This window comes from Vulpes lagopus, chromosome 5 (genome assembly GCF_018345385.1).
Source record: "Vulpes lagopus strain Blue_001 chromosome 5, ASM1834538v1, whole genome shotgun sequence".
Taxonomy (NCBI): domain Eukaryota; kingdom Metazoa; phylum Chordata; class Mammalia; order Carnivora; family Canidae; genus Vulpes; species Vulpes lagopus.
In genome coordinates this window covers 95,678,131-95,703,614 of record NC_054828.1, presented here as the reverse complement: position 1 = coordinate 95,703,614, position 25,484 = coordinate 95,678,131, and the positions used below count along the sequence as shown (strand labels likewise).

General features: G+C 39.9%; 1 protein-coding gene and 1 pseudogene across 5 annotated transcripts in view; one reads left to right on the top strand and one right to left on the bottom strand.

Annotated features, from left to right (window-relative positions):
* Positions 1-19,702, top strand: part of KRCC1 (lysine rich coiled-coil 1) — a 29,519-nt gene extending 9,817 nt beyond the window's left edge. Inside the window, exons 2-4 of one of the 5 annotated variants that reach the window (XM_041756127.1) lie at positions 1,330-1,432; positions 1,872-1,984; positions 5,481-6,824. In XM_041756127.1, coding sequence (XP_041612061.1) covers positions 5,500-6,255 — 756 coding nt within the window. In that variant the 5' untranslated portion in view covers positions 1,330-1,432; positions 1,872-1,984; positions 5,481-5,499 and the 3' untranslated portion in view covers positions 6,256-6,824. Of the gene's footprint in view, positions 1-1,329; positions 1,433-1,809; positions 1,985-5,480; positions 6,825-18,617 lie in introns of those variants that run through there. The other 4 variants (XR_005987937.1, XR_005987936.1, XM_041756126.1 and 1 more) reach the window with 4 other exon arrangements.
* Positions 2,004-3,315, bottom strand: LOC121491327 (annotated as a pseudogene).
* Positions 19,703-25,484: the final 5,782 nt, after the last annotated feature.

Genomic DNA, 25,484 nt, shown 5'->3' with positions numbered 1-25,484 from the left:
GGGAGAAGCAGGCTCCATGCACCGGGAGCCTGATGTGGGATTTGATCCCGGGTCTCCAGGATCGCGCCCTGGGCCAAAGGCAGGCGCCAAACCGCTGCTCCACCCAGGGATCCCCTAGATGGGGTTTCTAAGTGAGGGTCACCTCACACAAAGTATTTAAATTATGAATCATCTCCATTTATGTAATATTCCTTGGAGTGCTTTTGCCTCATAGGTCCTGAATTTATTTACTATAGATAATCCTTAACCAGAGACATCTTGCTAAGGGTATGTCAAAGATAAATTCCCCTTCTCCTAGCTAATAGCATTCATTGGTCTTTTAGTCAGGGGTCCAGAAGTCACCTGCCTTCTTCCCTCACCCCTCCCCGCCCCCAGAAAGGAAGTTAATGGACTGCAGCCTAGCTCCTTTGACTCCTTTACAACATACATATATGAATTTATTTAGTTTTTGGTTCTGTATGTTGAGTGTTTTTATATTAAAATTGGGTCTTAGATTGATCAGTAGATAGGTAAATAGGTAGGTAGATAGACTTCTACATCGTTTTTCCCCATTAATATATCATGGACATTTCTCCATGACAGTATATGTGGTTCCAACGCATTCATTTAAATGGCTGCATAAGGGGACACCTGGGTGGCTCAGCAGTTGAGCATCTGCCTTTGGCTCAGGGCATGATCCCGGAGTCCCGGGATCGAGTTGTGCATCAGGCTTCTGCATGGAGCCTGCTTCTCCCTCTGCCTATGTCTCTGCCTCTTTGTCTGTGTCTCTGGTGAACAAATCTTAAAAAAATATATAAATGGCTGCATAGGAAGTACAATTTTGATGTTCCATGATTGGTATCAGAAAAGATATACACTCATACTGGTAACCCAGTAACTTCTCTTTCAGAATGGTGTTTTCTGGACTAAATAAAACTATATTACCATATTAAAGACTAGAGGCTTCCTAAATGTTTTCATACTGAAATTTCATTGTAATTAGCAAAAAAGCTAGTATATAGCCTTGAAACCTCTCAGGAAGTTAAGATTTGAGATGGTATATGAAATGATATCTATTTAAAGGTTGAAAATATTATCTTAGGGCACCTGGGTGGCTCATTCGGTTAAGCATCTGCCTTCAGCTCAGGTCATGATCCCAGGATCCCAGGATGGAGCCCCATATCAGGCTTTTTGTTCAGCAGTAAGCCTGCTTCTCCCTCTCCCTCTGCCTGCTGTTCTCCTTGCTTGTACTCTCTCTTTCTCTGTCAATAAATAAATAAAACCTTAAAAAAAATTACCTTAAATATTTAATACGATCTTCTATCTTATCTCCCTTTATTTTATTCATAGATACCATGAATGAATAAATATTGAACTTTTACAGATACCCTTTGTAAAAGGCATACGGGGAATAGTGATACAGTTTGAATTGCAAAGGATTTGACATTATGAGGTGGGTTGAAACTAGAGATCTTCTAGATCATAGGATTATTTCTACTGAAGCTGATACTTTGATTTGTGAGTGAGCAAAACTCTATTCCTAAACTCTTCATCTAGACTAAATATATTAAAAATCATGAATACTATCTGCAAATTTAGAGGTGGAAATTTGGGATCACTTTGTTCTAAAACAAAATATTTATTATTCTGGGGTAAAATACATGCTCAGAGAGTTAGCCTAACTTTCAGACTTACAGGAAGTGAAATAATAAGAAATTGGAGATGGATTTCTGACATGATGGATCTATGTTGATAGTAAAATTCTAAACTTTGAACTATTTAATGTAATTAAATATAATTAAATTATAACAAGATTGTACTTGGTTTCAGATGACTGGGAATGGAGTATTACACAGAAATCGATTTGGGGATCTCTGCATCGTGTTTTTTAGCTTGCTGATTGTTGCACAGTTTCACCATGTGGGGAAAGTTCATGCTAGAAAACTGAAGCAATTAATGGGTGACTATGATCAGATTTCTTCACCAAGTTCTCAGCCTGATACGAGTAAGTTTCCATTCACCTCTTTATTGATCTGTGCATGACCTGTGGGCTGTGGGGACTGACTTTTTTCATTTAGCGTGCCTTCAGGGTTTATCCATGTTGTATCATGTATCAGCACTTCATTCCTTTTTATTGCCAAGTAATATTCCATTGTATGAATATACTGCATTTTATCCATTCAGCAGTTCATGGATATTGAGTTGTTTCTACCTCTTAGCTGTTATGAATATTGCTGCTGTGCACATTTCTGTACAAGTTTTTGTGTGAGCATAGGTTTTCAGTTCTCTTGGGTATGTACCTAGGAGTGAAATTGCTGGGTCATGCAGTAACACTTTTTATGTTTTGAGGAATTGCCGTACTGTTTTCTTTTTTCCAGTGGTTATTCATAAAATTATTAATCAAAACAGCAAAAAGTAGATTTACAAAACAGCAAAAGTAGATTCACATAGCAATAACAAAACAGGAAGGAAATGAAATGCTTAAGAGACATCTTGAAAAGTCTCAAAGGAATACAGAGTAGGATAAAAATCTACTATGGTTGCATAACAGGTTGTATTCATTCCTGCATTTTTCTCAGTAAGCTTCCTTATATTTGCCTTTCTCTTTTCCAACTTGTCAAGATTTGGCTTTGCATTCAAGAATTTTATTCTGATCTTTGTCCAGTTTTAGCCTGGTGATAACCATCTTGCTTGGGTGAGTGTCCACATGGACAGTTGTGCCATTAGCCTTCTCACGTTGTACTCACTTGGTATAGATGACCTATTTCTTTTTGTATGACTGGACTGCCTGGCTAATTTGCTAACCTTTATAGTGTCCTTGAACTGCCTGGACCCCATCATCCCTGCAGATGGGCCTGGAGTAGATGTTGTACTTTTCCCACAGCTCCTTAGAAAGTAGGAAAAACGTGATCTTCCTGCGCATGTGCAGGGGAGATTTAAGTGGCATTTGGGGGTTTTTGCTACCATCTGAAGTCACAAAGGGGTGGAACTTCATGGTGACTGTCTAACTGGCTCTGGGTAGGCTCAGACCTGTGTGCACAGGGCCAGAAGCCCTTGCTGTTTCTCAAAATAGCTGCACATTTTACCTCCCCACAAGCAACGAATGAAGTTACCAACTTTTCCACATCTTTGCCAACACTTAATATCATCTACCTCTTTTTTATTATAGCCATCTTTGTGGGTATGAAGTATAAAAGTTTTTTAAACATAAAAGTAGAGAAAATAGTGTAATGAACCTTCATATACCCATTATCCAGTTTCAACAATTATTAATGTCTTTTTATTTTTTTTATTTATTTATTTTTTTTTCAAATTTTTTTTTAATTTATTTATGATAGTCACAGAGAGAGAGAGAGGCAGAGACACAGGCGGAGGGAGAAGCAGGCTCCATGCACCGGGAGCCTGACGTGGGATTCGATCCCGGGTCTCCAGGATCGCGCCCTGGGCCAAAGGCAGGCGCCAAACCGCTGCGCCACCCAGGGGTCCCTATTAATGTCTTTTTAATCTTGTTAGTGACTTTGTAAAAATAGCTTTATCGAGGTACAGTTAACGTATAATAAACTATGTATTTAAAATACATATTTTGATGGGTTTTGACAGACGTATATATCTTCAAGTGATCAGTGTACAAAACATGCATCCAGACCCCAAAAAGTGCCCTTTATAATCATCCCACCCACCCCTTCCTGCTTCATCCCCAAGCAAAAACTATTACTATACATTAGTTTGCATTTTCTAGAGTTTTATGTAATTGAATCATATATTATATACTCTTTCTGTCAGGCTTCTTTCACTCAGCATAATTATTTTGAGATTCATCCATGCTGTTGACTGTATCAGTGATCCATTCCTTTTTATTGCTGATAATATTTCATTGTATGTATATATCACTATTTGTTCCATTTACCTGTTGATCATCATTTTGGTTTTTTCCCTTTCTGGGACTATTATAAATAAAATTACTGTGGACATTCATGTATCAGTCTTTGTATGGACATATATTTCCTTTTCTTTTGGGAGAAATATCTAGGAATGGAATAACTAGATCATACTTAGTGGTTGTACCATTTTACATCCCTTACAAGAAATTTATGAGAATTCTAATTGTTCCATATCCTCACCAACACCACTGATAATATCATTCTTTTGATCTCAGTCACCGTAGTGAATGTTCCTGTTCATAGTAGTGTCTCATTGTGGTTTTTAATGGACATTGACTCCATGACTAATGGTATCTTCTCATGTGTTCATTGGCCATTTGTGTGTATTCTTTTCTGAAGTGTCTGTTTAAATCTTTTGCCTATATTTAATCAAATATTTGTTACATTATTCTGTTAGAATTTTTATACTATTTAAGTTGAATAGGAGCTAAATTTTCTGACTCGCCAACTGAGGCTTCATTTAGACTTTATTATTAATCTCAAATTTCCAGAAAAGATAGCTGATTATTAGTGACCCTGGAGTGCTATTATCAGGTTTCTTTCTTTCAATTAAAGGGGAGAAATGTTCTCTTCTACATGGGTTATGCTGCATCCTAATTTTGGGAGACAGAGTATATCACCAAAAATATCTAGGGCATTGTCGTCTTGTAGTGTGTTTTCTACTATATTTGCACTTACGCAGGATTTGAGGGAGGGGAAATCAGGAATAGTGCTGCCTCCACCAAAATTATCAAACAAGCCAATGAAAAACTAGCCTATCGGCTCTATATTCCTCCTGAAACTTTGCTCTGCATCAGTCTGACCCTCTCTCAGCTTTCACCTCTATTTCCTCCCATAACGCTCCCACCAGTACTTTAATAGAGAACAAACCAGAAGACTTCTAGAATGCTTTTTTCACCAATCAGAACTCACAGAATGAAATCCAAGCCCTGTACGGAAGGTACAGAACTCTGTTCCCTCATCTTCCCTCATGCCCCGTACTAAAGAGTAGTTTCGTCTCATAGCTGAATTTCTAATTTCCAGCATTTCCAAACTATTTTGTAAATATCCTTTTATCAAGTCTTAGAGTACTCTAGTCAGGTAAGTATGTGTTTATTTTATTTTGTTTGAGTAAACCGAAGATTTTAAAGATTAAATTACCCCTCTGTGGTCTATTACTTTTCTTAGAAAACAATATACAAGAAACTGATTAAATCAGAGCTTTAGAAATCATATGAGCATGCGATCAGGCCACCTATCAGGGATGTGTAGTTCTTATCCATACATCCCTATATGCCTTACATTTTTAGCCATACAACAGAACCCTATATGCCATCTCCCTTCTGCCTTCTTCATCCCATTTCTGAGAAAGAGTTACTTGTGAGTAGCCCAGGAGATATTTAACTATCCTAATGCACCTTTTTGACATATATTGTCATGATATTTAACTTTTATGCTCAATTAGGTTTTAATTCGTTTGGGCTTCTTTGTTTTGTTTTTTTGACACTCTCTTCAAGAGCTTAGAAAATATTCAGAATGAAATAATCTAGTAAGAAGAGTTTTCTCCCATCTTCTCTACAGAGAATCCCTTGTCAACCCAATGAAGCATTCAAAGAAGACCTATGACTCTTTTCAAGATGAACTTGAAGATTATATCAAAGTGCAGAAAGCTAGAGGCTTAGAGCCAAAGACTTGTTTCAGAAAGTTGAGAGAGGACTGTTGGGAAACTTGTAGGTACAAAGAGGCTGATTACAGACCAAGGTATAGAATGTTTGATCGAAGACTCTCATCTGAAACTGTGCAGACCTACCCAAGATCATGCCCTAGTTCACAAAAAGTGGAAAACCGGTTACCTCAGTGGCTACCAGCTCATGCCAGCAGGCTAAGACTTGGCTCCCTGAGCTACTGTCAGTTCACCAGGGACTGTTTCTCAGAAACACCAGCACCCCTGAACGTTAGTCAGCAAGAGTATAACTGTAGCTCATACAGCATAGAATCTGGAGTTCACAAGCACCTCTCCTCAGAAAACAGTGCCAGTCATAAACAGCTACCTCAGAAGGGGAAAAGGCACCCAGAGGAAGGCAGAAAAAAACCAGAGGAGGAACAGCCCAAGCATAAGAGAAAAAAAGGTTGTGAGGAACCAGATTTAGACAAACACAAGAACTTCCAAAGAAACAAAACACAGATGGAAACAGTCAGGGTCAATACAGAAAAGCTTAAGAATCGAAAGGAGAAAAAAAGTCGAGATGTAGCCTCTAAGAAAGAGGAACGGAAGCGTAGGAAAGAGAAAAAGGAACAAGGTAAAGAGAAGACAGAGGAGGAAATGCTTTGGGACCAGTCTATCCTGGGATTTTGAAGCTCTTGAGTTGGTTCTCCCAAGGTTAAATTGAAAAAACAGTTGAGGAGCTTGGTTTTATGACGTTTGTGTTCAGATTACCTTAACTTCTTTAAGTCTAACGACAGGCCAGGGGAACAGAACGTATTAATACGCTTACTCTCCAACCTGGAAATTACTTTTCTTCATTTTCTAAAAGCATCCTTACATTTTTCTTATATAATATAATTTCCCTTAATGAGAGTGCCTCTGCTTTTACTCATGAAATTGCTATAGAAGTATTTTTCCCTTGGGAGGTCATTTATTTTAAATTGGAGAATTAATAGGCTTTGCAGAATCTATTTCTTGATTGGGTTTATTTTAGTTTTGGATAGGGTATTTTTATATTCATTAGTTTTCTCTGTGACACAATTTATACTGACTGTTTTCTTTTTAAAATCTAACTTGCAGTGTATTTTCTAGTGGAAAATAAAATACATTAAATAATAATAATCTGAGGTTACATATAGTTTTAAAATTTTCAAAGAGTCTTGATACAAAATCAGTTTATATTCTGGAAATATTTATAATAAAGTGTTCTAATTTCTGCATTTTGTTGTTCTGTGTCAATGATCTGTTCCCATTCAACAATTTTTTTTTTTTTAAAGAGAAATAGCTGAGCAATGTGTACCTAAGAGGCAAGATATTTTGGGTAGGTCACACTTTACAGTTGTAAAAATTCTTTACTATGCCTTGCTTATTCATATTTAAACCCACTTTTTAGCATAGAAATCTGTTAATGACCACAATTTTTTCCAAATAGATGAAATTGAAGAGAGAGGAATTTATAAGTAATAAAATGCTAGTAGATTATTCTTTTGTAACCAGTGTTGTCATTCTGATAATCCCCTTTTTTATGTAAAGCATATCAATATCAAGTTTTTGAGCATCAATACCTTGTAGAATAAATAATGGCCTGGGAATCCCAGAATTCTAGTCTCAGTTATGCTGCCAGTATGTGACCTAGAGAGAGTCACTTAACTTCATTTTTCTCATTATCAAATATGACTGGATGGATTGGCCTCTAAAATGTCTTGGATAACAAAATTCTGTGATACGAAAACTCTCTTTGCATTCACAATGCTGTGCTTACACATCCATTTTAATTTTAACATTAGGATTAATTTGTTAAAACCACTTTTAGCTTATATGCTTAAAGATACGTAATATATATATATATTATGTATATATATATTAAAATATAATAAATATATAATATTTATAATAATAATATAATAAAATATATAAATATATGTATTCCCCACACACACCCCCAACCTATCCCCTTGCATGTAACCAGTCTCCCTACCCTTACTGGGCTGCTGCCTTACTCAGCCCTGACCCTTCTCTAGGTCACCACCTTGCCTAATCTCCTACCTCCCTGGGCCCCAAATAGCAAAGAAGGAAAGAAGAAGTGAAGGGAGGGAGAGAGGGTAGATGGCCCATTTTATTTTATTATTTTATTTTAAAGATTTTATTTATTCATGAGTGATACACAGAGAGAGGCAGAGACACAGGCAGAGAGAGAAGCCGGTTCCTCACAGGGAGCCCAATGTGGGACTTGATCCCAGAACCCTGGGATCATGCCCTGAGCCAAAAGCAGATGCTCAAACACTAAGCCACCCAGGTGCCCAGAGGGGAGACTTGTCTTTAGTAAGAGCAGGACACCTTTGTTGTAGCAGGACAGAAGACAGAGTAGAGTCCTTGAGGGAAGTTTATAAATCTGGCGGTACAACAATGAGTTAAGTCCCCCTCTGAAAGCTTCTATTTTCTCACTAAAGTGTGAAGTGAGGTCATCAGCTGAGAAAGGACGCCTATATGGGAGGCACAAGGAAGAGAAAGGTTTGAGGAGAGAGAAGAGTATAAAAATGGTATCTTTGAGTGGAAACTTAATATGGAAACTCAATGGATTGGAGGTTTGTGGTCATTAGTTTAAAATAAATTGGGTCGGGACACCTGGGTCCTGGGATTGAGTTCCTCAACAGGTTCCCCACAGGTAGCCTGCTTCTCCCTCTGCATATGTCTCTACCTTTCTCTGTGTCTCTCATGAATAAATAAATAAAATAGTTTTTAAAAAAAAGGAAAAGAAAAAAAAGACAAGTCTTCCTTCATGCACTGGATTCTACACCCTTTTACCTTCTCAAGATCTTCATCTCTCCTGTACCATGAATCTCTTCCCCCTTAACTGGATTGTTCCATTAGTATGCAAACATGCTTCTATTTCCCCTCTACAAAAAACAGAAACAACTCCCTTGACCCCTATATCCTCTTTTAGCTACCTTCTTTCTCTTTCACATGAAACTGTCTATACCAGCTATCTATACTTCCTCACCTCTCATTCTCTCCTCCACCTGTTCCATCTAATTTTTATCCCTCTCCCTTCTCTGAAGCTGTTCTTGTCAGTCAAGGTCTCCAATGACTTCCATGTTGTCAAATCCAATGGATAGTTTTTATTTGTATTCAGTCCAGCCTCTCAGAACTCCCATGTGATTGTTCAGTCCCTCTCTCTTGAAATGCTCTTCCCTTAGGCTCATAGCACCACATTCTCCTGATTTTCCTTACCTCCATAGTTCCTCCTTCTCATGGGTTCCTCCTTCTCATACTGGTTCCTCCTCCACCTACCTCTAAATGCATCACCATGTATCGTACATCAGGAGCCAATCCTAGACCACAGTCGGTAACCACACATCCTAAGTGATCTTATCCAGACCCATGGCTTTAAAGTAACCTGTATGTTGTGGTAGACTACATGTTCCCCACCCCCAAAATTCCTATGTTGGAATCTAATCCCCTGTGTCATGGTATATGGAGGTAGGGTCTTTAGGAGGTAATTAGGTCATGAGGGTAGAGCCCTCATGGATAGGATTAATGCCTTTGTAAGAAGGCAAGAGAGGTAGCTTAGGCACCTAGTCTATAGTAATTTATTATAGTAGCCCAAAGTGTCTAAGACGACCTCTAAATTTCTATCTAGACTAGATTTTCTCCCTGAGTTCTAGACTCATATCCAGCTGCACTTGATATTTACACTTAGCAACTCTAAAGAGTACTTGCTTCCCTTATCACCAGTCATTCCTACCAACCTCCTCTCCACCCAGTTTCTCCATCTCTGTGAATAATAACACCAACTCAATTGTTCAAGGCTTCCTCTCCTACATGAGACCCATCAGTCATTCCTCTTGGTTCTATCATCAAATTCTCTCTCCTGTTGTCCAATTCTCTGCATCTTCATTGACACCATCCTGTCCCAAACCATCATTTTATCCTGTACCTCTCTTGTATTCTTTTTATTTCCAAAATGATTTTTTTTTTCTTTTGCTAATTTTTTCCTGTGTCTGTCAGGGTCATTGTTTTGTAACCAGGTCTGGCTCAAATTTGATGTTCAATGAATATTTCTGACTGAAAAATAGAATTATTTTTTTAAACTGTATTACATTTTATTTTCCCTAGAATTAGAACTTTTTTTTTTTTTTTTTCAGTTGTATACTTGTCTGGCCATTTTATTGCAGAGCTGTTTTTCTGGTTGATGCACTCTGCATCAGGACAGATAAATCTAAAAAGAACTGCAAAACTGGAATAACTCATCACAGGTTCTGAGTTGGTGAGTGTAAAACTGCAACAGAGGCACCCGGAGATCAACTGCTGTTATGGTCATCTCCACCCTGAGGATTTCAGAAATACCCAGCAACTATCTCCTTTAAAAGGACAAAACTTTGCCTTAAAACAAAAGAAAACAAAAAAACCTGCTAGATTGAGAAACTAAATTGATCAGGGAAATAACATTAGGAGTAAGAAGAAGAGAAGGTTCAAATAGGGAGCAGGGAAAGGTCCTACATGAAACAAAACCCAGAAACTACTATCACAGCAAAATACGACATCTAAGGTTCTCCCCTTGGCAGGGTAGACCTGGAAGCCAAAATAGGAAATACAGCAGACTTTTCTGAAGTAGTTTAGCCCTGAGAGGCAGAGAAGTAACCATGTTTGGCACCCTTCACAGTAAAAAAGAGGTATGAGCTATGAAGCTGGGAAAAATACCCCAAGCCATTCCTTTCTCCTCAGAAATGTCCTTCCAGTAGTCAAGGTTAACACATTTTGCTTAAATTTTGGAAAAGAGAAGAATGTGATCTAGCCACACATAAGGTAATTACAAGAGAAAAATGAACTGTAAAATATTTTGACAAGAAGATACCAGAAAAATGCAGACACAAAACAGATGAAAACTGACCTAACACTTCAAAAAGGGCTGAAATAAGACAATAATGAAAGCTTTGAGAAAAGTGCATCAATCAGAAAAATAGCTCTGCAATAAAATGGCCAGACAACTATACAACTGAAAAAATATATATAATTCTAGGGAAAATAAAATGTAATACAGTTAAAAATAATTCTGTTTTTCAGTCAGAAATATTCATTGAACATCAATGACCTGATTACAAAACAATGACCCTGACAGACACAGGAAAAAAATTAGCAAAAGAAAAAAAAATCATTTTGGAAATAAACGGAATACAAGACAGTATAGACAACATAGAAAAAATAAAAGGTAAATGGGAGGATAATGAAAATAATGCAACAAAAGTAAAATAATACAAAAGACTTGCAAGAAATTGATAAAGATAAAAAGTAAGCAAAGGAAACTCCAACAGACTTGGAGTCTCTAAAGCAGAAAACAAGCAATGAAGCAGAACAAACACTTAAAACTGTTTATTGGGTATAATTTGTGTTTATTAATGGCAATATGTATATACATTTGCAAAACAGTTGCGGGTGTGCATGCAAAAGGTTGTTGACTTGTTTAGGCAATGCATGGAGTGTTCTGGATTCTCAGACTCTGGACAATAACCCCCAAGAGAGTTTTGAACTTTCAGATCTAACAAACTTGGTTTTGAACTCCAGTTGGATAGTTAAAAGCTATGTATGGTTCATTCTTTGTTGGGTCAAATGGCAGCAATAATTCTTTCTCCCTGTATTATCCTTGAGTTAGTTCCTTCCCATGCTGGTGGGCTTGGCCATGGGATTTGTTTTGACCAATGGGAGAATAGCAAATATGATGCAAGCTAGATTTGGAAAGTGCCTGTGCTTGCCTCTCATGCTACTTTTGGAACTCATCCACCTTTTACAAGCCCTGTTGAATCATGACAGACTCGTGGCCATGTCTCCATCACCCAGCTGACATTGAACTAACTCCTCCTCCTCCTCTTCACCAGATACCAGGCACCTAGGCCTTCCAACCCCCACTGAGCCAGGCTGGCCAGCTCACAAAATTGTAAGAAATAAATGTTTGCTGTTTTAAATTATAAGTTGTTGGCTGGTGTGTGATGCTGCAAAAACTGATTTATACACTACGTGATTTTAGATGAGTTTCTTAACTGGAGATAAGACAAGTATACCCCCCTGCATGGCTATTTTGAGGATTAAATAAGAAGATATATGCAAAGAGCAGGGCACAACATAAATACTTAACATAATAAAAACAATCTCTACAGGCTGGAATGAGGGCAGCCCTCAGGCTGGGGCACACTGGTTTAGTACTTTGTAAGCAGTCCTCACGCCTCAGATGCCAGAGGGAAAGCATATGAAAGAACTGGAAGGAAGAAGGGACAGTAGCGGCTAAGATATGAAGGTGTGTGCTTCAGGTCACAACTCTAGTCACGAAAGAGAGGGAGTGCACTCTAGGCTTTTCCCTGGCACCCACCCCCATGCTACTGCCCCAGAAACAATGGATGCAAGGGCACTCAGCAGTTCAGCTGGCTCCTCCGGGAGCATAAAGTATGGACCTCCATGGACAGGAAACAAACCAAAGAAAAGGACAACCCTCATAGGCAGCATGGATATCCAAATGTATCTTGGATTGCCTGAGACCAGAGTCCCTATTAACAGTGCATGCTAACTGGGCCCATTTGACTTTGTTTTACAACTCATCCCTGTAGCTACCATAAAGGAAACTGCCATTGTTTGCGCCCTTTTACATGGAAGAGAGCAAGACTCTGAGAATCACTCTAATTTGTCCAGGGATACACTGGAACCCAGCCCTATCTCCGTCCAGGTTTGAGGTTTGAATCCTAGACCTTTAGGGAGCTGGGATAGAATCCAGGAGGAGGCGTGGTGGATGGGGGTACCTGGAAGATGAGTACTAGCTGGACTTCAGAGGATCTAGGGGCTTCCTAGAAGGACCAAGAGTGAGGAAACAGGTTACCATAGACCTTGAAGGAAAGGAGGGAGTCACCTCAGTGTATATGAGAGACTGCAGAGGATGTGAGGGCAAGGAAGGCCTGGGAAGGCCTTGAAAAGTGACGTCATAGTCTTAGTCTGATGGGAAAGGGGTGATGGGCTGTTTCTAGGCAGAAAAAGAGTGCCTTGGACTAAGTAGTCTTGAAGGTTTCCCTCCAAATGAGGAGAATGGAGCCAAGCACCATGAAATTTCACATTTTATTATGAGCTGTCCATCAAAAGATGCTACCAAGAGAATAAAAACATAAGGCAGAGTGGGAGATCTCACAACTGTAGAACCAGCAAAGGGCTCATTGGCAGAATATAGGGAAAATGCAAGCAGAAAAATGTCCAAGAGACCTCCACCAGAATTTCACAAGAGAAAATCCAGAAAGCCAGCAGATAGTAAGAAAGGTACTCAATATTCTTGGAAACTAGGAAATTCCTGGGGTTTTTTGTTTGTTTGTTTGTTTGGTTTGGTTTGGCTTTTCTTATTCCAAATTTCACTTTGACAATTAGATACAGAATTAAGGTCTGATAATACCAAGCATTAGACAGAATGGGAAGCACTCAAACACTTCTAGGGGAGGATTGCAATTAGTAGAACCTCTTTCAAAAAATATTTGGTGTTACTGTGTTTGATAACACTGAATATGCAACGTCGTATTTCACAGAAATTCCACTCTTCAGCAAACAGCCTCTAGAAATGCAGACTTATGGATATCAGAAGATGTATACCTGAATATTCATGACAGCAGTGTTTAAAATGGCCCTAGATTAGAAACATTTGTGAGCCCACAAAAGGATAAATGATCTATGATTATGTATTTTGTTAATAGAATGGTGGGGCACCTGGGTGGCTAAGTGGTTGAGCATCTGCCTTTGCTCAGGTTGTGATCCTGGGGTCCTGGGATCAAGCCCACAGCAGGCTCCTTTTGAGGAGCTTGCTTCTCCCTCTGCGTGTGTCTCATGAATAAATAAAATCTTATAAAAAAAAAAAAAGAATGGAATACCAGGCAACCTAAAAAGGAACACAATGTGGTAAAATTCAGAAGTATGTTGTTTTTTGTTTTTTTTTTTGGTTTTTTTTTTTGTTTTTTTATTTGTGATAGTCACAGAGAGAGAGAGAGAGAGAGAGAGAGGCAGAGACATAGGCAGAAGGAGAAGCAGGCTCCATGCACCGGGAGCCCGATGTGGGATTCGATCCCGGGTCTCCAGGATCGCGCCCTGGGCCAAAGGCAGGCGCTAGACCGCTGCGCCACCCAGGGATCCCCAGAAGTGTGTTGAATAAAGAAATGCATACTGTATGATTCGGCTTATGTAAAGTTCAAACAAAAGAACTAAACTATTGTATTTTGCAATGTCTATTCAAGTGATAAGCTATACAGAAGGATGAGATTACCACAGAGGTCAAGCTCTTGCCCCACAGTTAAGATGTGGAAGGGAAGGAGTCAGACTTCTGGGGTGTGGGCAGTGTTCTATTTACTGACCTGAATGTGGTTTGGTGGATATTTCCTTTGTCATAAATCATTGTGCTTTATATTTTTGTTTTGTGCACATTTCTGCATGTGTGCCTCATTTTACCATATAATGGTGTATTTAATTTAATTTAATTTTTTTTTTCAAAATAAGCTTCAAACAAGATATAATAGTGTTGATTAGGTTAGAGACAGATTGCATTTCAAGGTAATGCACTTGGGTGGCTTGGGTGTTCCTTAATCACTTTAAAAACTGTGATGGGATTTGTTTCTCCTGATAGCCTGGATCTGTAGGATGATGAAGTCCAAAACCCAAAACCCTGAGACAAAGGAAGGGGCGTGGCTTGCTGCTTCCCGGCTCCTAGGAACCTGGTTGAGAAGTCAGCAATGAGGAAGTTGGGACTCTTCTCCTGGAGCTCAGAGTAGAACTTCCACCTTCCATGCTAGGGCTTCTTATTTCCTCTTTGAGATTCTAGCTCGGTGGCCTCTGCTCTCTGTAGGACCACAGGACTTCTCCTTACACGACCTCAAAGACTTGTAAGCTTGAGGAGGTAAGGGTTCCATCTGTTTGTGGAAATTTCAGTAAGCTAGTACATTGCAGGTAAGAGATGAACCAAACATGTGGGTCTTTTGCTATGTTTGGTGTCATTTGGAGCACTAGTTGGGAGGGAAGGTGGCTGAGGAGTGAACCTCAGAGGAGGGTGGTGGGAAGGGCCAGCCCAGGCAGGTAGGACTTCTTGGATCTGGGCTTCCTACTGGGCCCATACATGGAGGATGAAGTGTCAGGGGAGGTCAGGGCCTCTCCTCACTCACGTATTCATTCATCTGGACTAAGCATCAACTGTATGTCAAACACACTTTGATATGGTAAGGAACTTCTATTCAAGTATTGGAGATAGCAAATAGACCAAATATCCAACTTAAGTTGTATTTAGATCCTTGCTACTCAAAGTGTAGCCTGGGTACAAGCAGCATCGGCATCATCTGGGAGTTTGGTAGAATGTCAGCCCCCAACCCCCCACCCCGCCCGATCCCAGACCAGTGACTCAGAATCAACATTTTAATAATCTCAAAGCATGGTGTTAGATCATGGAAAGTGCCAGGGGGAAAAACAAATGGGGAAGGAGCATAGAGTGTCCCAGGGGTTGAGAGGGTCAGTCAAAGCTGTGCGAAGGTGACATTCTAACTAGGGCAAGAAGGAGGAGTCTTCAGAAGGAGATAAGTAGGTAAAGAGCTTTGTAGGCTTCTGATGGAGAAGGACAAAGGCCCTGAGGGCAAGGTGTGCCTGCCTGTTCCCCTCCAGCCTGGAAAACGGTGTGGCTTCCCGGGAGGAGCCATGGGAATGCTGTCAGAAACCAGAAACCTCCCATCAGTGGGACAACCAGTGGTGTCTGGGCTTTTGGGCACTTGGGGATTTGGGCTTCCTTCTGTGTGAGGGAGGACAGGACATCTAATGGACTTTGAGGGAAAGGGTGACTTTAAGCAGGATCATGTAAAGGATTATTCTGGCTGCTGGGAAGCTCCCCAAACATCCTGTAAATTCCCTTGGAGAGGCTCAGACTAGAATTGCCTGGGTCTGGGGCCGATAGCCTTACACAGAAGGAAATGCCTTAGGGAACTGGATTTCACCTGGATGTTATTTTGCCAGTTCAGCTTTCTACTCTATGGTGTAGCCCTGTTTGTCTTAATATACAGCACCCCAACTAAGAAAACAAAGCCAGAGGGGCAGAGACGAGGCAGAGAAGTAGGCAGGGCTGTGACAAGCTAGCAGAGCATGGAGAAAAGTAGAAGTTGAGGTAAGGGAGCAGAGTTCCATGGCCTGAGGAAACGTGGCTCTTAGGCTGGCGTCTGGGAAAAAGGGGGTATAGTTGTGGCCTGTACTTGGAGACAGGAATCAGTACAGGCCAGCAGCGGGGGACCTGGGGTCTTACAAGGAACTATTTTAAAACAATAGGAAACATAGGGGGTCTGATAGAGAAGGCATAATCAGACTGACTTTAAAAACAAAGAACAAAAAAACAATGAAAAAAGTATATAATTCCTCTGGCTGCTTCCTGGAGCACGACTCAAGAGTTTGTTAAAGTGGAAGCTGATTTGTAGTGCAGGTGAGAGAAGACTGGGCTTGAACAGGGAGGGGACAGCGAGGATGGAAGGCAGGCAGTACATTGCAGGGGTGTTTTTCATAGGTAAAATAGGCCAGACTTGATGGATCTCACGGTACAGACATCTGCCAACAGCTGAGTCTTTTGTAAGCAGGGCCTACTTCACTCTGCTCAGTGTGCCTTCCCCCTGCCCACATGCCCTCCATCAGCCTTCCAGGACACAGCCAGGACCTCTCCTCTCCCTGCCAGCACTTGTCTCGGCTCTTTTGCATATTGAGGGGGCGGGGTATGTCAGCCATCACACAAGACTGTCAGCTTCCCCAGGGCAGAGGCCATGCCTGTTGAGTTCACATACTTGCCCAATACCAGGCATACCACCTGGCTCAGGGTGTATGCTCCACTGAGCATGCGTCCCAGCTGGGCAGTGATCAGTAGCACACCTCACACCACAGGGGACACTATATAGGAGGAAGCAGAGACCCTGAAAGCATAAGACAATGATACAAGTCAACCCATGGGTAAGCAACCAACCCAGCTGCAAATCAAATCCATGTCTGCCTGCAGTTGTGACCTGCCCAAAGGCACTCATACCAGAAGTGAAACCCAGCCCTGGCCCAGCACCTGTGGGCCAAGTCCTCCCAGGGCATGGACGCCCTAGAGCATATACTCTGGCACCCTGCGCTCCTCTTTTAGGCTAGGCACCCTGTGCTCTTCACCACCATCCTGTACTAACAGATCCTTTGCCGGTGGAGGATTCACTCTTCCTTATTCTTCCATCTTGAGGAGGGGACCTGAGGCCTCTCTGAAGTTATTTCATTTTGCCAGGATCCAGAATTGATTTAAGAACCTCTACAAAGGTCTCAGTTTAGGTGAGACATAAATTTTCTTTCTTTCTTTTTCTTTCTTTCTTTTTCTTTCTTTCTTTTTCTTTCTTTCTTTCTTTCTTTCTTTCTTTCTTTCTCCTTTCTTTCTCCTTTCTTTCTTTCTTTCTTTCTTTCTTTCTTTCTTTCTTTCTTCTTTCTTTTTTTCTTTCTTTTTCTTTCTCTCTTTTTTAAATCACAGTCCACACCTGTTCTGTCATGGCAAGAACCCTTCCTCAAAATGACCCTTTGTGCACTGAAATAGGAAATGAGCCTAAATACATTGTTTGGGATGAAAAGCTGAGTCGAGAACCAGAATGTGCCATCTGACTTCACACCTGTTGGATCAGAGTTTAGATAAAAGTCTGTAGGAATACAGTAGTTATTTCTGGAAGGGGAAACCAGGGAAAACTGATTTTACAGTGTATAATTGTCACTGTGATTTTTTTTTTTTAATTTGTTTTAGGGGTTTTTGTGGGGTTTTTTGTTTTTTACTTTTAGCACAAACAGGTATTTATTTTGATTAAATGGAAAGACAAAATAAGGTAGAACTGATAAAAGTTCTCCAAACTTTTAGACCACCAGTAGCCCATTGGATGTTGCCACATCATTCCAACAACCTCTGGGAGTATTAATCATTAACAGCCAATGACAGGCTGCTCTGTACCCAGCACGGTTCCAAGCCCTTCATTTGTAATTACTCTTTAAACCTCACAACACCTATAAGGTTGGTACCAATATTAGAGCAGTTAAGTGAATAGGTTCTGGACCCTCTCTCTCTGATTCAGACCTTGGCTCTTCCCCTTCCTAGTCGTGTGACCTTAAGTTATTTGAACTCCAACTCAAGTTTCCTCATTTGTAAAAAAGAAATCAGGGATCCCTGGGTGGTGCAGTGGTTTAGCACCTGCCTTTGGCCCAGGGTGCGGATCCTGGAGACCCGGGATCGAGTCCCACATCGGGCTCCCGGTGCATGGAGCCTGCTTCCCCCTCTGCCTATGTCTGCCTCTCTCTCTCTCTCTCTCTCTGTGTGACTATCATAAATAAAAATAAAAATTAAAAAAAAATCATGATAGGTCCAGGTTTTACCACAATTAATAGCATCTTCCTTTTCTTTCATCCAGCTATGAAGTTATGTGTGTGTGTGTGTGTGTGTGTGTGTGTGTGAGTGAGAGAGAGAGAGAGAGAGAGAGAGAGAGAGAATGCTTGAGGACCCCTATTATTTCTTGGTGCATAAGCACAGGGACAAGCCAGTTCTATCTTTATAGAACTTATGAATGATTTTAGTTTCAGTTAGTTGCTTGATATCTTTTTGTTTTCTTAGAAATAACTTGATTTTTTTCAATACACAACTAATAGCATTTATGCCAAAAAATCATAACAAACAATTAAGAAAGACTAACATCCATAATGCCCAAACCTAGGCATAACCACTGGTAAATTTTAGACATCAATTTTATATTTCTAATCCTTGGATTTATAGTGTTTTAGGACTTGTTTTCTTAGTCTGTTACATTTTATGATTCTCAGCCTATGTCAAAAATATGCAGTTTCAATATCAATGGCTACATTGTATTTATAGTATATGAACATAATATAATCTCCACTAGAAATTTGAGAGCCTAGTCTTTTCAATGGCAAAAGAATGTATTTGTAGCAAAATGATACATTTAATAAACTTTTTCTTCCATCTTCCCTAGCAGAGATTCATCTATAGTCAACATAATGGAAAATTCTAAGATTTATGACTCTTTTCAACATGAACTTGAGGACTATGTTAGAAAGCAGAAAGCCAGAGGGTTACAACCAGAGGTTTGCTTTAGAAAGATGACAGAGGATTCTGCATACAGAGAAAGGAGCCACACTGCACCCAAACCTCTAATGCTGGAGCAGAGACCCTTCTTCAGGAGGTCCCACGCATTTTCCAGTTCCCATGAAAGGCAGAGAGCGGTGGAAAATCAGTTACCCCCATGGTTCAAATTTCATCACTCCAGACAAAGACTGGAGTCTCTAAACCACTGTCAGGAAAAACATGACCATTTCTTCAAGAATCTGTGGCTTCCAAGCCCACCTGTGCAAGGAAAGACCCCCGTCCCTCAGGCTGCACAACACAGAAAAGATACCAGCCACCTCTGGGAGCAGGATCCCACTAGAGCCCATCAGGCTGGAGATCAAGAAGGCCGGAGGCGAAGGTCCAGGGAGGAGGGGAGAGAAGGACGCAGCAAGGAGGGGCAGGTTGAGGGGAAGACAAAGCATCATGAGGATGGAGATTCCCACAAAGAGAGCAAGAAGGCCAGGGTGCAGCCAGTCAGCGCAGAGAAGCCGAAACACAGAAGGAAGCACCACCAAGATACCACAAAGGAGGGAAGAAGGTCTCAGAGAGAGAAGAAGCAACCTGGCAAAGAAAGCACGCAGGAGAGGGATCTGTGGGATGAAGCTATCCTCGGCAGTTGTTACTGATTTTGGAGGATTTGGGGCCCTGATATAAAATGATGTGGATATGTTGGAAAGGCTGGATTAAATGACACTGAAGCAATTCAATGGCCACCACTTCAAAAAAATAAAATAAAATTTGATCCCCACCTCAGATTCTGTTCAAATGTAAAACACAAATGGTTTCAATGATGTCAGTGTAAAAACTAAAATGTAAAACTATTAGGAGAAAAGATAGGAGAAGGGGCTTTTAATTTGGGACTGTGAATGGCCTTCCTGAATGAGACACATTAGTCAGGGTCCATAAAGATGAAAAAATAATAAATGTAATTGCAGAGACATTTGAAATCTATAGAACTGAATTTCTTTTTGTAAATTCTTCTGAGAACAAATTAAAAGACAAACATTGTATATATGTGCAGAACAACACCTCCAGAAAGATACACTGATCTGTTGGCTCTGGGGGCAAAAAACCAAGTGGGCAAGGGACAGAGGTGGCAAGTAGACTAAATTTTCAAAGTGTTCACTTATTTTTGTTTTGAATTTGGTAATATTTGTTACCTTTTATTTTTTAAAAAATATTTTTAAAAAATTTTAAGGAATTGGGGTGCCTGGGTGGCTCAGTGGTTGAGCATCTGCCTTCAGCTCAGGGCGTGATCCCGGGGTCCTGGGATCGAATCCCACATTGGGCTCCCCAGAGGGAGCCTGATTCTCTCTATGTCTCTGCCTCCCTCTCTGTGTCTCTCATGAATAAGAAAATAAAATCTTTAAAAAAAATTTTTAAGGAATCTCTCACAACCCTGGGATCAAGAGTCGCCTGCCCACTCCACCCACTGAGCCAGCCAGGTGCCCCAAGATTATTACCACTTAAATAAACAAATATTTTTTACGGCAAGCAACACACTGGGAAAAAAAACATTTGCAGCAATCTATATTAATATCTTTGTGTCAGTTATCAAATTATTGCTTCTTAGCTCCAAAGAGCTCCTTTGCCCCTCCATGCAACTGGACAGAGAAACTGGTCTCCTTTGCCAGCTGGCTTGATGTTATTCTCAGCCAGTAGAGGGCGCTGGAGGGACACCGTAAACTGGGACAGGAGGACCTTCCTTTTCCCAAGGTTGCTGGTTTTCCCATAGCAGCAAGTTCTTGCCTCTGTGTGTGTGATGTACCAGCAGTCCAAGCCCTGTGACAAAATTTTGGTCCCTATTGAACTGTGTGATCAATGTGTTCCATATTCTCTCTGCAGAGGTCCAAATCTCAGGCATGTGGGGAACTCCTCTTCTAATTTTCTCACTTTCTTCCATGTTCACTTCCCTCAAAGGGTCAAGGGTGGGCAAACGGCAGCTTGCAGTCCAAATCTAGATGCCTTCTGGCTCCTGTACTGCCCCCTATTTAAGAATAGTTCTTACATTTGAACCCCAACCAAGCAAAATGTTATCCCAACAAAATGGATCATTCCCATTCTTCTCATTAAAGAACTTTATTCCAAAGCTGGTACTCACTTACTATTCTATTTTTATTTTTTTAAAATAATTTTTAAAAGATTTTATTTATTTGAGAGAGAACATGTGAGTGTAAGTACAAATGGGGGAGGGGCTGAGGAAGAGGGAGAGAATCTTAAGCAGACTCCACCCTGAGCCCAGAATCCCAGTCAGGGCTCCATCTCATGACCCTGAGATCATGACCTGAGCCAAAATCAAGAGTCAGACACTTAACTGACTGAGCCACCCAGGCACCCCTACTATATTTTTATCAATAAAATATTGTGGAGATTTGTATTCTATATTATTATACATGATATTCCACAAAGCCTAAAATATTTACTACCTGACCTTTTACAGAAAAAGTTTGCAATCCTTGCCTCAGAGACTTCTTGTACCACTTTTGGTAGTTAACAACATTTTGTTTACATTTTTTCCTATTTAATTTTCTCTTTAAATTACTGGAATGGGGGATGCCCGATTGAATATCTGCTTGAATGGTTGAATGTTGCCTTTGGTTGAATGTCTGCCTTTGGCTCAGGGCATGATCCTGGGGTCCTAGAATTGAGTTCTGCATTGGGCTTCCTGCAGGGAGCCTGCTTCTCCCTCTGCCTCTCTCTGTGTCTCTCATGAATAAATGAATAAAAATTTTTTTAAATAAATAAAATCTTGATTTAATTAATTAATTACTGGAATGGTTTGTGTTCTGATTGAGCCCTAACTGATACAGCCCTAATAGACAAATAGCACCTACCAATTAATAAGAAAATATACAACTCAAGGGGAAAGTAGGCATTTACCTATACATTTAGTTAACAAATATTAAATATTGTTTCAGGTACTAAGATAAAGCAGAAAATGAAATATAGATGAGAAACACAGACGGAGAACAGAAAGGAAGGCTTTGTTGATGTATAAAATGGAACTCGTTTCTGGGCTTGAGTTGTTGGGCATAGTGAGCAAGTAACTCACCAAGATGTAGGCCTGGAAGGACTTTGAGGATCTTGGAGGTTGTGGGAGTACTCATTGTTTGCTGATTGACACCATCCCACAGTTGTTGAACATTGGCATCCCTAATCCCCATCTACAAAATGCCAGTAGCTCCTTCTCCCTACCTAAATGTTGAGACAATCAACACAGGCCCCCTCCCAGAGGTTGCTCTTCATTCTGAGAAAGCCTGACTTAGCCTCTGGAAGCTCAACTGAGAGTTTAAAATTAGACCTTGATTCCCTTTGTCCCCAGTGACAACCCAGTTATGTAGGCAAGAGGCAAGGCTGGTACCTTATCCCCATTTATCAGATGAGGAAATCAAGGCTGGGGGACTGGAAGAACCAGGAAATTAGTCTAACCAAGATGCTCTGAGACCTGACCCACTGTTCTTTACACTCACCTTTGTTTCCAAATGTTACTTTAAAAATCAATCGGTCTACCACATTAATAGAACAAAGGGGAAAAAGCCTCAATTGAACAGAAAAAGCATTTGACGAAATCCAATAGCCATTCACGGTAAAACAAAACAAAACAAAAAACCTCAGAAAACTAACAATAAATGGGACTTCCTTAACATGATAAAATACACTTATGAAAAACCATAGCTAACATATTCAATGACAGAAGACTAACAACTTTTCTAAGAACAGCAATGAGATAGATACCTACCCTCATTGCTCCTATTCAATATTACATTGCTAGTTTTACCAGAACAATTAGAGAAGAAAGAGAAAAGCATCCAAATTGGAAAGAAAAACGTATAACTATCTATACTCTCAGATGGCATGATCCTATACATAGAAAAATCTCAATCCCCCCCCCCCCCAAAAAAAAAGACAAAACCTGCTAAAGCTAATAAAATCAGCAAAGTTGCAACCTGCAGGGTACAAGAGCAACACATAAAAATCAGTTGTTTCTGTACCCTAGCAATGAACAACCTAAAAAGGAAAATGCTTTTAAATTTCATTTATAATAGAATCCACCCCTCCCAAAAAAATACCGGAGAATAAATTTAACCAGAAGGTCAAAGATTGTACATTGAAAACTAAAAAACATATTGCTGATGGAAATTAAAGAAGATTCAAAGAAATGGAAAGACATCCTGTGTTTATGGATCGTAAAACTTAATATTGTTAAGATGGCAATACTATCCAGAGCAATCTACAAATTAAGTGCAATCCCATCAAAATACCAATAGGCTTTTTTGCAGAAATGACAATTTGTATGAAAATATAAGGGGCCCCAGCTAGGTAAAACAACATTTAAAAAAAAGAACAAAGTTGAACAACTCACACTTCCCAATTTTTTTTTTCACGCTTCTGATTTTAAAACTTACTACAAAGCTACCTGTAGTAGTCAGGGTCCTCTAGAGATACTAAATTAATGTTAGACGTCTTTTCATGTGTTTATTGGCCATTCATATCTCTCTTTTGTGTGTCTATTCAAATTCTTTACTCATTTTAAAAATTGGGTTGTCTTTGCTATTGAGTTATAAGAGCTCTTTATATATTTCAGATCCTAGAGCCATACACATACACACACACACACACACACACACACATATGATTTATTTTAAGGTATTGGTTTATGCAATTATGGAGGCTGGGAAGTCCCATGAAATACTATCTTCAAGTTGGATACCAAGGAAAGCAGAGGGTGTTGTTTGAAGGCCTAAGAGCCTAGGGGCCAGTGATGTGAATTCCAGTCCAAGCTCAAAGGCCTGAGAATCAGGAGTGTGTGAGGGCAAGAGAAGACAGATGTCCTAGCTAGGCATACAGGCAGAGGGAGGACAAATCTAACTTTCCTCCATCCTTTTGTTTAATTCAGGCCCTCAGTGAATTGGAGGGTAGTCATCCATATTGGGAAATCTACTTTACTCAGTAAAGTATATTTTACTCAGTACACCAGTTCAAATACTAATCTCTTCCAGAGACAACCTCACAGATACACCCAGAAATAAAGTTTAATCAGATATCTGGGTGTTCGTTGCCTAGCCAGGTTGACATAAAATTGAGCATCCCATTATATCAATCAAAATAGTGTGCTGCTGGCATAAAGATAGACATAGAGATCAGTGGAACAGAATTGAGAATCTAGAACTAAGTCCGTACATTTATGGTCAATTGACCTTCAACAAGGTTGCAAAGAATTCAGTGGGAAAAGAAGAGTCTCTTCTGATGCCAAGACAACTTGCAAAAGAGTGAGGTTGAATTCCTACCTCACACTATATACAAAAACAAACTCAAAATGGATCAACTGAAATATAAAAGCTAAAATTATAAAACTCTTAGGAGAAAACATCAAAGTAAATATTGGATTTAGCAATGGATTCTGAGATGTGACACCAAAAGCATGAGGAACAAAAGAAAAATACTTAAATTGAGCTTCATCAAAATTAAATTTCTGTGTGTTAAAGGACATTAAAAGTGAAAAGACAACCAACAGTACAAGAGACAATATTTGCAAATCATATATCAAAGAAGGCTCTAGTATCCAAAATATATAAAGAGCTCTTATAACTCAATAAAAAAAGACAACCCAATTCTTTTTTTTTAAGTTTTTTTTTAAATTTTTATTTATTTATGATAGTCACACACAGAGAGAGAGAGAGGCAGAGACATAGGCAGAGGGAGAAGCAGGCTCTATGCACCGGGAGCCCAACGTGGGATTCGATCCCGGATCTCCAGGATCGCGCCCTGGGCCAAAGGCAGGCGCTAAACCACTGCGCCACCCAGGGATCCCCCAATTCTTTTTATTTTATTTTTTATTTTTTTTATTTTTATTTTTTTTTTTTAATTTTATGATAGTCACCGAGAGAGAGAGAGAGGCAGAGACACAGGCAGAGGGAGAAGCAGGCTCCTTGCACCGGGAGCCCGATGTGGGATTCTATCCCGGGTCTCCAGGATCGCGCCCTGGGCCAAAGGCAGGCGCCAAACCGCTGCGCCACCCAGGGATCCCCGGATCCCCCAATTCTTAAAATGAGTAAAGAATTTGAATAGACATACAAAGAAGAGATATAAATGGCCAATAAGCTCATGAAAAGATATCTAACATTAATCATTCTGGAAATGCATATCAAAACCACAATGAGATAACATATCAAAGCCACTAGGATAGATATATTTTTTAAAAAAGTAACAAGTGTTGGTGAAGATGTGGGAAATTAGAGCCCACATACATTATTGGTGGGAATGTAAAATGTAACAGCTCCTATGGAAAACAGTTGGGCAGCTCCTCAAAAAGTTAAACATAGAAATACCATACAACTAAGCAATGACACTCCTAGGCATATGCCCAAAATAACTGAAAACAAGTACTCAAATACATAGTCGTACAAGAATGTTTATGGCAGCTTTATTCACAATAGCCAAAGGTAGAAATAACCAAAGTGTCCATTAACAGATGAATCTATAAACAAGTCATCTTATACACATACAACAGAATATTACTCAGCTATAAGAAGGAATGAAGTACTGATGCTACAGCATGGATGAATCTCAGAAATGTTATGCTGAGTGAAGGAAACCAGATACAAAAGGCCACATGTTATATGATTCCATTTATATGAGATGTCCAGAATAGGTAAATCCATAGAGATGAACTGAAGATTTGTGGAAAAGGGACAATAGAAGGTGACTACATACTTGGTACAGGGATTGTTTT